The 12015-nt window shown below is 36.8% G+C and overlaps 1 protein-coding gene across 1 annotated transcript in view; it reads left to right on the top strand.

Moving 5' to 3' along the window:
* The window catches only part of LOC306868930 (MAGUK p55 subfamily member 3-like), a 41179-nt gene extending 34944 nt beyond the window's left edge, over positions 1-6235 (top strand). The window contains exons 14-19 of the mRNA XM_079415407.1: positions 1261-1422; positions 2214-2294; positions 2794-2887; positions 3002-3110; positions 4423-4551; positions 4886-6235. Coding sequence (XP_079271533.1) covers positions 1261-1422; positions 2214-2294; positions 2794-2887; positions 3002-3110; positions 4423-4551; positions 4886-5065 — 755 coding nt within the window. The 3' untranslated portion in view covers positions 5066-6235. The remainder of the gene's footprint in view (positions 1-1260; positions 1423-2213; positions 2295-2793; positions 2888-3001; positions 3111-4422; positions 4552-4885) is intronic.
* The last annotated feature ends 5780 nt before the right edge of the window (positions 6236-12015 follow it).

Below are 12015 nucleotides of genomic sequence, written 5' to 3'. Positions count from 1 at the left end.
TGTGCAGATACCATACAGGCCAACTTTTGGGGTAATGCTGATGCAGGATTTAACTCATGGTCAGTTATAAATGGAGGAGTGAATGTATGAACTGCAAAGCTGATTTTGGGTCAGTTGTTGAAGGCAGAGTGTGGCTTATGCAGAAGTGTGAGGTGGTCTAATGCGCATTGTAGTCTCTTCGAAGTGTAATGCAGTGGCTCCCTCCTGTGGCCAGGTGTTTTCCTGGGAGTTTTACTCAGGTACAGTCCTTGATCTTCCCACACAGCTGCCAACGTTAACCTCCATGTCCTAAAACATAACACATTTTACATCATTTCATATAACAATACTGATAGAGGTGAAGATTAGAGTTATGCTACAGGAGTTGCACGGGAGTTGAAACGACACTAGTCAACATTTGAAGTGGATCAAAACCTTTCATCAAAGTTGTCCTAAGACCTAAAATCAAAATGCGTTCTTGTCTTGACTTTGAACTTTTTTGATTCACTTCAAATGTTGAGTACCGTAGTTAAGGGGTAGAAATTTCAGGGTTACTGGATAGGTTATGGCGTTGTCTTTATTATTATCCAAATAAAAGTGTGTAAAAGTTGACCACAGAATTTCTACACTTAATTTAATTATGGTTTTACTTTTTGTCTTTCACATAATTCAATCATAATGGTATTAAATGCACTGTATGGAGAATAAATAAAATGTAATAACTTCTGTTAATACAATAAATACACACTGCCATTCAAATGCTTGGGGCCAACAAGAGTTTTATTTATTTTTTTAGAAGAAAAAATACTTTATTCAGCAAGGATTCATTCAACTGACAGTGACAGTAAAGACATAATGTTAGAAAATATTTTCATTTAAAAAAAAGTTTTCAATTGATTCAGTAAAAAGTAAGTGGGGAAATAAAGTATTGTTTCCACAAAAAACATTAAGAAAGTGCAGCTGTTTTCAACTTTGATAATAATTAGAAATGTTTCTTGAGCAGCAAATCAGCATAATAGAATGTTTTCTGGCTTTATTATGATAGACATAAATTACATTTTAAAAATATATAGAACATTTTACACAATATTACGGTTTACTGTATTTTTGTTCAAATAAATGCAGCCTTGGTTAAGATTAAGACTCTTTAAAAACATTACTGACTCAAAACCTTTGAATGGTAGTGAAAATACATAAAACTATTAATCTTGATAGTTTTTTCTTGTGATGTAATAAATAATGAATTTAGATTTGTGACCTGCTTTCTTGGCTCTATCTCAGCCGGTTTAAGGAGAAGTTTCCGTCTAAGCCGGAAGGACCGTCGTGGTTCTTCAGGAGAGGCCTATGTTTCTGAGCAGAATGACACAGAATTCCTGACCTATGAAGAAGTGACACGCTACCAGCAGAAGCCCAATGAGAGACCCCGATTAGTAGTTCTCATTGGTAAGATACTGTATATATATGTATGTGTGTATATATATATATATATATATATATATATATATATATATATATATATATATATATATATATATATATATATATATACTTTTACTTTACTTACTTTTGTCATTTAGCGGAAATATATATATATATATATATATATATATATATATATATATATATATATATATATATATATATAAAACCTAACATTCATCTACAATTCAGTGTTTTTTATGCTGTGTAAATTGTGCATTGTGTAATTTTGTTGCAACAAACAGCCCACTGATTAACTGAAATATAGAATCATGGAAATGAAACGTAATGTATAAATTGAATGCACAGTGGTTGTCTGCGTCCTCACAACATTAGAAAGTGCAAATCAACAACAATATTGTGTCTTATTAGGCATAATTCTAAATAAGACTAGCAACACTTGGCAGCTAGAACAATGAAACCAGTTTATGATGACAATTTCATCATACTTGTTAATTCCAGGAAATATATTAAAGTTCCTAATTACCAAATCTGGTATTATCATTAAAGTGCTTAAACATATCATTAAAAACTAAGCCAGAAATGCACAATACCTTCCATAAATAACTGCCTATAACGGATTGAAGATGTTTTCCAAACCGGTTCATTGTATCCCACATTATGAGGATACACTGACCTCTAGTGGCAATAATTTCAGTCATTTTCTGAAGTACTTTTTTTTTTGTACACTGCACTTTAAGTAAATAAGCTACTATATATGCAATCATTTTAACTTGCTGCCTATCTTTACACAGGTTCTCTGGGAGCACGTATCAATGAGCTGAAGCAGAAAGTGATCGCAGAAAATCCGCATCGCTACGCAGTGGCTGTGCCCCGTAGGTCTTGCCTCATTTCCTAAGCAAGATAAAAGGAGCTTTCTGATAAATTCACTAGCAGAATTACACACACACACAGTTCAGACCATGAACACTGAAACTTTTCAGTGTTTCAGACTTTAGAAATTATCTGTTGAACTTTAGCCGCCAAAAATGGTCACATTCTTCCCAAGTCATATGACACAAAATGTGAATTTCTGATGTATACCTATGACCATTTTTTTATATAATGAAAATGAAGTAGGACTGGAGCTGTCAGGCTTCAAAAAGAATGCAAAAGCACATATGAACCACTTTGATTAGGTCTTTGATTCTTTTACATCGTTTTTGAAGCTTGGAAGCTTCAGTCCCCATTATAATCACTTGGAAAACAGTCTTTAGATTTTTTTTTTCCTTTGTGTTTCACACAAAGAAAGTTACATACTGTAGGTTTATAAGGGGTGAATAAATCACCATCCCTTCAAATATGACATTTTTGGCTCTCTGTTCTCCATCAAAGACACCACACGGCTCAAAAAGAGCCATGAGAAGGAAGGAGTGGAGTACCACTTTGTGACTAAACAGGCGTTTGATGCAGATGCACAGAATAACAAGTGAGTCCCATTGTGATGTGTTCCTCTTGTACTGTTTCTCTTCTACTACACAAGTTTCATCCAAACAATATATTGTCCTATTGTCATAACCTGACTTGAATCGTTTGTCTGTAGATTTATAGAGTATGGAGAGTATAAAGAGAATCTGTATGGGACCAGTATAGAGGCCATCCGCTCCGTTCAAGCCAAGAACAAGATGTGTCTGGTAGATGTACAGCCTGAGGTAAATAACTGCAAATTTTGCTCTGGGTGTTGATTCAAGAATTATATTCTTGATTCTTAAAGTAAAGTAAAGTAGCGCCACCTGAAGGTATAATTTACATAAAAACAGTAAACTATTCTTTTATATTATGCACACAAGCAAATGTCTTGTTTTGTACATTTGTATATTCTGTTTTGGTTGTATTTGCAATTTTCATGCATCCTATCCATACAATACATAGCCAAAAGGAATTTGTTCCTCAATGCTGATATGTACTGACAGGTTTCACCTTCAGGTGGCGCTACTTGTCTATTGCAACAAGAATATTTCTTGTGCTAAACCACTTGCAGTAATTTACCCCCAATGGCAAGAATCCTTCTTATGATCATGGGAGGCAATTTACCTAACACTTGCTCTCATACATTTTTAATGTGAAATTTTACTGCTACTGGCTTAAACTGAACTTAAAGTTTATCAGGGCATACAGACATCATTGTTTATTTATGTGATTCTGTAGGTGGTCTTGCATAGTTCACTGCAACTGGGTTAAAACTAGTTAAGAGAAAAACTCTTTGTGAAACCCCATAGATTGTTTTTAATGTCAAACCTCATTATTAAAAAAGGTTATGAAAGAATTAGAACAACAGATTGGATGCTTTGGTTGCTCGATAACCATTTCTTATTATCACAAGTGAAATGAATGAGAACTCTGCCTCTTAATATTTTTGTGGAAACAGATTCTTTTTTTTTTTTTGATGAATAGAAACCAAAGAAAAAATAGAATAGAAAACAATTATAAATATAACAAAACAACAGTATTTATTTAAAATAGAAATCTTTTAACATTGTAAATGACTACTATGATTTTTGATTTAATGCATTCTTGCTGAATAAGAGTATTTATGTCTTACTTGCCTCAAATTTTGAACAGCAGTGTAGGTAAGGGGATAGGAAAGTGGTGTGTGGCCAAGTATGGTGACCCATACTCAGAATTTGTGCTCTGTATTTAACCCATCCAAGTGTACACACAGTAGTGAACACACACCCGGAGCAGTGGGCAGCCAATGCTGCGGCGCCCGGGGAGCAGTTGGGGTTTCGGTGCCTTGCTCAAGGGTCTCACCTCAGTCGTGGTATTAAGGGTGGAGAGTGTGTTGGTTATTCACTCCCCCCACCTACAATCCCTGCCGGACCTGAGACTCAAACCCACAACCTTCGGGTTACAAGTCCAACTCTCTATCCATTAGGCCACGACTGCCCCGTTGGTGTCCGTGTTAGTGTAGATAGTGTCATTTACCTCTCCACATTATCGGTTTTGTTTTTTGTCCCGCTACAGGCTCTGAAGGCCCTGCGGACAGCTGAATTTAAGCCCTATGTCATTTTCGTAAAACCACGAATCCCAGAGAGTCGCAGACGCCGCAGTGCCGCCACTTCGCCAGGAGGAGGTGAACATGGGCGAATAACAGTGAGTCTGATCACAGGTTTACATCACTCAGCTCTCAAGAAACCCGTGGCACTGATCAACAACAATTCTTCCAGCCTCTCAAAAAATCAGCCTTGAAATGGTCATTTCATAATAATTGGAATAAAATTGCAGAGACTGTCTGGCTTTAAAAATAATCTTAAGGTTTGTCTCACTTGCGAAATTTATGGGAAAATCACAGAATCTACAGACACAGTATCGCTAGCTTGATTGCTATATATTTTTGCACACTACTCTTTGCATCTACTGACATCTCTCATTTCATTCTCACTATAAATATTCATGCCCTACACTCTCTCATCTCCTCATCTTTCAGGAGGAGGAACTGCAGGAAATGCGTCTGTCGGCGCAGCAGACAGATCAACAGTACGGTCACCTAGTGGATCGGGTCCTGATTAAGGAGGACACGGCCAGTGCCTGCGCAGAACTACGTAGCATCCTGGAGAGACTGGAGCGGGAGACCTTCTGGGTTCCTGTGAGCTGGGTCAAAGCCTAGGACCTCAGCTTCATTTCAGACTGTTGACTTACATTTCCACCGATGGCTTCTTTTCTTCCGGTCGGACTGCACTGGGCTTGGCTTCTTTGAGCAGTCCAACATCTTTAAGAGGAGGCATGAAGGGACTAAATAAGACACTTGAAGGGTGTCTGTCTTATTACAGATTTAGTTTTCAGGCTGAGACATGCAGGCACATAAGCACTTATTTTGGCATGAATGATCTAATTTATTTTTGAAAGACATTAGGTATTTATTATTTGGCTTATTTCATTACTTTTTTAAAATACTTTTGTGGCTTCCTTTCAGGTTATTTAAACCGTTTCAATAGGCTATTCACTAAAGCAATACTTCCAGTGTCAGATTATATTATCAGAAAGGCATTGACCTTTGGTATTAAAAGGCTGTGGAAAGTGGTTACCATAGCAACAGCATTGTTCTTCCTGAATTGCACATCTGGCCAGAGCAAGTGGGAAATATGCAGGTTGGACTGTACATTTTTCAACAATGCACATCAAGCTGTTCCCACGCACACCCTTGCAGAGACTCGTTTAGCAATGGTAACGACTTCAGTTTGAGATTAAGTTTTAATTTCATCAAGTGTTGCCTGTCGGACTTTGTTGTGTAATTTAATCACTGAAATCAAGTTCTTTTTGAAGAGCATGATTGATCAACGCTTTCACAGGAAAATATTACACTCCTGCTGTGCCAACGACTGTCTCAATGCACCAAGCTTTTCCTCTCAAAGAGGTTCTTCATTCGAAGGGTTTCAAAATACCATGCCAAAGCACTTGAGCTTCACAATATTTAAATATGTAACTAAGCTTCCTGGACTTTAGGTTTGTTGGGTGTAGATGAACTGAGACAGTGTTGAGTTGAGACAATAACACCCAGGTCCCTTATTTTTTTGGTTGTAAAGGTCTATGCGACCATTCGGAGTGCATATGTTACATCTGCCACATTATCTCATGCATCTTTTGCCATTTAACTTTCACATTTCACATCTCTCTAGAACTTTCTACCATTTCCCAACATATCGTACAAGTCCTCTTGATTCTACCTCACCTTGGGTTTGAACTAAAATCTGTCGCCTTTGTTGTAAGATGCAATTCTTCGGTGTAAATTCGTAATTGTATGTCATGTACTGATTGCAAGTAAATATCACAACCTATCAAAAAGTTGCCTGTCTTGAATGTGTGCAAATGTGAGTGTTTTGATAAACGCTGCCTCCTCTTATATATTTGTCTGTTGCGTTCAATTTGAAATGACAGTTAGCAGTACTGCAGGGTTTTTTTGTTTTGTTTTTTGTTTTTTTCAAGATTATTCTGTCAGCCACTCTATTGCACATTAGCATTATGAATATATTCTTTGCTTCGGGCAATCAAACCAGAGACTGTTATCCCATTTCCAAGCTCTACAGGCTATTGTTTTTTCTGTTTCATGTTAGATTGCATTTATGACAGTTTGACAGCTGCTGTCCTAAAACAGAACTGCAATAAACAATGTTAGATTTGTCAAATCTGAGACGTCCACAACACTCGGATGAATCATTTTGCCTAATATGCAAGCAAAAAGGTATAAGCAACAATCAGAAGGGGTCCTAACTCTAACAAATTAAATCTGTAAGTTGTGAAAAGCTGAAGAAAACAGCTAAACGACACATTCCCTCAGTGGGGTCATCCTTAAATCCATTAATGAAAGTCAAGCATCCAATCAAACAACCCACTGGCTGAGACCTCTTAGTGTCAGACTTGCTTATTCATTAGTAGATCATCATCTTTAATTGGAAAATGGACAGAAGGCCTGGACTCAGCTATCTTCCACCAGCTTTATTTCACAGGTCTCTGAGCAGTGGTATATTTGTGTGATAGACTTCCATCCTCCTAATTGGGCTGAGGGGGAGGGGATGTGATGCTTGCTAATTGACATTTGTTTGATTGTGTGGGAAGAGCCGGTATTTGTTTGGTGGCAGAAAGATCCTTTGAAGTAGTCCCGTTTCAGTCTCGTTCTCCCTCTCGAGCAATTAAGTTCTGGAACATTTTGCTTGCCCTATAAGACAGATGGGAAGAAGAAGAAGAAAAAACAATTAAAATGGGTGGCAATTGATGTCGTTAGTATGGAAGTCTTGGCAGAGGCGTGGATTTCTATTACCGGCACAGAATCATAATATCATAAACAAAACATTTTTAGAAGAAGCAGTGTGATTAACTTCTCCGAAGTATTACTATACTGAAAATATAAAATAGAGATTCATCTCTTGGAGGAAATAATATTCTCATTAACTGGTTTATTCATTTATCTGAGTCTTTTGTATAGCATGCGTCTGACAGCATGATGATTTACACTGCATTATGCTGTGTATCATTAGGGGCTTTGCTAATAACACTGCTGAAGGCCAACATCAATAACTTTTACCAAACAGTAGCCGTTCAGCATTATCAAGGCCTGTCTTTATTGATGTTCACTGAATGTCATGAGAGCAACTGATACTGCAAATATGCACATGGAAAGATTTATAGTTGCCTGTTTTTCATATAAAAAAGGTAATTGCGACTTATCTTACAATGCAAGCTTCATATCTAAAGTTCATATCTCAGAATTCGGACTTTGCTTCTTGCAATACTGAGATACAAATATTTTTGAGATGTTAGCCTACAGTTGTGAGTTTATAACTTTCAATTGTGAGATAGAAACTGGCAATTCTGAGAAAAAAGTCTGAATTGTGAGATAAATAGTGGCAATTAGCTTTTTCATTGTTTTTTTTTTTTCCAGAATTGCAATGTAAACTGCAAGTTCTGAGGGTGAACAATCCAGAATTGAGAGTTAAATTCAAAATGGCAAGGAAAGCAAAGTCAAAATTGTGAGGTATAAACTCAGAATTGCAAGAAACGTCAGAATTGTGAGATAAAAAAAGACAGAACTACAAGAAATGAAGTCAGAATTGAGACAAAAATATAGAAACAAAGCCAGAAGAGATATAAACTCAGAACTGTAAAGTCAGAATTGTGAGATATAAACTCAGAATCGCAAGAAAAAAGTCAGAATTGTGAGACAAACTTAGAATTTTTTAAAAAGTCTGAATTGTGAGATAAAAAGTCAGAATGCAAGAAGAAAAATCAGAATTGTGAGACAAATTTAGATAAATAAAAAAAAGTCTGAATTGTGAGGCATAAACTCAAAATAAAAAAAATGAATTGTGAGATAAAAAGTCAGAACTGCAAGAAAAATGGAAACAAACTTCCATAATTCTGTAATTAGATTATCTTTTAGTGCACTTTGGACTATCAGCCTGTGTAGTTTTGCTTTGCTGTTCAGACTCCAAACTCTGGGGTTGTGTAAGGATTTTCATTATATAGCAGTCATTTCAAATGTTCCACAAGCATCCTGCGGCTTGATTATCTGCCTGTTATGTCAGACATGCCGTGATGTCTGTTTAAGAAAACAGCACTGCTGGCATTATAACTTGTTAAAACTTAATGAGTATACTTTACTGTCAGAAGAAATTGTGCAAAATTTGTACCTTTAGGGGTACGACAGCTTGTCACTGTAGCCTAAAGGGTACATTAGTACCTTAACATGTACTACAGGCACAATGAATGTATCTTTGAGGATACTGCCCCGCTGACAAGCTGTTGTACCCCTAAAGGTGTAAATCTTTGTACAGTTCTTTTCTTGACAGCAAACTTTTTTTGCAGTTATGATGCAGAATTACCTTATTTTCTAGTTTATAATTCAAAGTCAACTGAATATGTGCAAAAATCTATGCAAAGTTGCCTATGAAGAGGCTGAGGATAGCTCGATTTCACAAACAAACTTAGTCTTTGGCATGAGTTCTGATTGGCTCATCAAAACAAAAATATATGAAAAAGCATGTGTGATTATTCTTTTAATAAATAAACCATCAGATCCTGCTAGTAGTCATCTGTTTTGCATCACTTTTGCTAGTTGAATTATGGTGCTGTGTTATGTCCACATGCAATGCTTTGCAAAAGACAGGAAGGCACATAATGGGTAATTATCTTCATTAGAGTTCTTATTACTAAAACAATACCAATATCAATCCATGTAGGTTTGTGGGGGAGCTGGAGCCTATCCCAGCATCTTTGGCTGCAGACAGGGAAACATGGCCAATCCATTGCAAGACCTACTGATCTACAGACAATTTAGTGTCTCTCATTCTCCTATGATAAAACATCTGGAAGTCACATTGAACAAAAATAGAAGCAACTTAATGCAATCATTATTATGTTTGATTTCCTGAGGACTTTGATTGATTGAACGGTAATCACAATGAAGCTAAAAAGACTTAAAAAATGCTGAAAAAGACTCTGCATTTGCTACTCCTACAAAAATAAAACACTTTTTATTGCCACACATACTGTTTTCTTATAAATTACTTATAGGCTATATATCCCATATCAAACTGTGTGCTGAATAGAGGGTGATTTGTGAACACTCTTAGCTGAAATTAGTATTCCTTGCAGTAGATGATAATGGAAAATAAAAGCTTTGTGTGATCTTTAAAGTATTTAGATAAATTACCTCCTGCAGAACATCTTCTGCCTGCATATACCTGTTGTTTAGCCTCAGGGGGCTTACACAAACACCATATTTTGTTCTACAGATTGGCTTTATGTCATCAAATTCCTAAAGAATGATAATTAATAAATCACAGATTAGAGGTTTAAATATTCCAGACAGACTGTCAACATGACAGAGCCTCTGGCTGGCATGTTCAATCATGCACCATTGATACTGAAATATAACACACTAATAACAAGTATATCGATGAATGAGAATTTCTCTGCTAATTTGAAAGATTTGTCTGGGTAAATACAAGTTAAACTCTATTGACAGCATCTGTGTGCAGTCGATTAGGATTCCAGATAAAATCAAACCAAATTGTACCCCAGTGTGAAAAAGCAAACATCCTCCTGACAGTTACTGATACTTCAGGGGTGGACATATTTAACGCTTGTTTGGCGAAATCCAGTCATGTGAGGATGAAAAATTTCTCAACACAAATTTTGCAACAAGTTAAAGTTGGTCGTTGATAAACGTAAATCTGCTTGGTTTAAAAGTGACTCGTGAGCTGTGGTTCATACATTGCTACACTTTGATAGACTTGGCCTTTTTGCCCTATTGCCTTTCTGCCCATTTATCTTAGTATAGTCGAAATCCCATGGGTCAATAGGAATGCACGTGATTGGGAAGTGAGGGACAAAACATGAGAAAATTTCACCATGCAAACCACACATCAGCTTCAAGTTTGTTGAACTTTTAACATTCAAATTCACCAGGTTTACAAATAGAACAATGTACCCTGCCCACAAAATTTTGCCAAAGTTGGGCTAATGCTGCCTATGATTCACAAAACATATTTGGGTTGGGGAAAAACAGGCATTTATTTTTTTTAAACTAAATTTTTACTGGGAATATCCTCCCAGACAGCAACATAGTTCTGGCCCAGATCCAGCCCACATCTGGCCCGTGTGAAATCCAGATGTGGGCCGGATCTGGGCCGACACTGCTTGCTGTCTGGGCTGTCAGCCTCATAACTGAAATCTTACAGTACAGTTTGTGTGTGAAAACACAGTCATCTGAATAATTATAGGAAATCACTACGATAAAACTGCAGTTAAAGAAACCACAGTTTCGACTTACTCAGTGAACTGCCCAAGCACCTATTTAGTCAATCATTTCATAATATCCTGTTTTACTCTGCAATGGGGATATTTATATATTAAAGTATCATTAATATAAAATACTAAATCAGCTATTCTATTTGTGTTTTGACCATTTAGATGAAATAGAATAATTTAATAACTGATGACAGTCAAGGCAGAATCCCAGTAAAAGGGAATCATCTTAAGGTAAAAGTATATGAATACATAAATATTTAATTTCCCATTTTTTAATAGAAGATATGGCATCCTACCCCAAGGGTCTATTAATCTAAAAAATGTTGATATTCGGATGAAATGACAAGATTAAGAACAGTACAGCCATTTGTTTAATGTGTTGAGATGATATTTTGTGCCATCTATGGCCGAGAGAAAAAAAAGGTGTCATCATACCGTACCCACATTCGGCACTACTATATCAAATAAATAAATCAAAAGACAAACAATCACAACAGCGAGATAACATTTGCATTCATAAATCAGTAAACAAACCTTTCATCCTTAAATAATTATTGTTGCAATGATGACAATGAACAGCAACGACATCTCATGCAACGTGACCTTAGAAAGCCTTGTGACTCGACAACGTATGTAGCAGAACAATTAAGCTGATTAAAGCTGGTAGCTTGTTTTTCTTAGAAGTAAATGGCATAGCAGAGCCCCCGCACTTGAGTTCATGCATTATCTCCGAGCTCAAAGACAGCTCTTTTGTTCTTTGTGATGTTTGTTTGTGTATCTTTGTTTATAAACGAAATTGAGTTTCTTGCATCTTCGCTTGTCTGTTTCTTTCTTACTGGGTAGAGGCACGAATAATCACATGCTGTCAAAATTGTATTTCTTCATTTGTTTCTGACAACCTAGACAGACACACGTAGCCTTCACCCGCGCTCATGCACACATGCGCTCACGCGATAAAAAAGCAACCGTGTAAAAAGAAATGATAAAGGGACAGCAAATATAAAAGAAAAACATTTCAGTCAAATTAGAAACAGTGGATATCATTGTGACAGTGGTCCTGAAGACCTTATAATGAAAATTATTATTTGGGGAAGTCGTGGCCTAATGGTTAGAGAGTTGGACTCGTAATCCAAAGGTTGCGGGTTCAATTCTCCGGCCGGCAGGAATTGTAGGTGGGGGGAGTGAATGTCCAGCGCTCTCTCCACCCTCAATACCACGACTGAGGTGCCCTTGAGCAAGGCACCGAACCCCCAACTGCTCCCTGGGCGCCGCAGCATAAATGGCTGCCCACTGCTCCGGGTGTATGTTCAC

This window comes from Barbus barbus (assembly GCF_936440315.1).
Source record: "Barbus barbus genome assembly, chromosome: 4".
NCBI lineage: Eukaryota > Metazoa > Chordata > Actinopteri > Cypriniformes > Cyprinidae > Barbus > Barbus barbus.
This window is presented reverse-complemented; position numbering and strand designations above follow the sequence as displayed.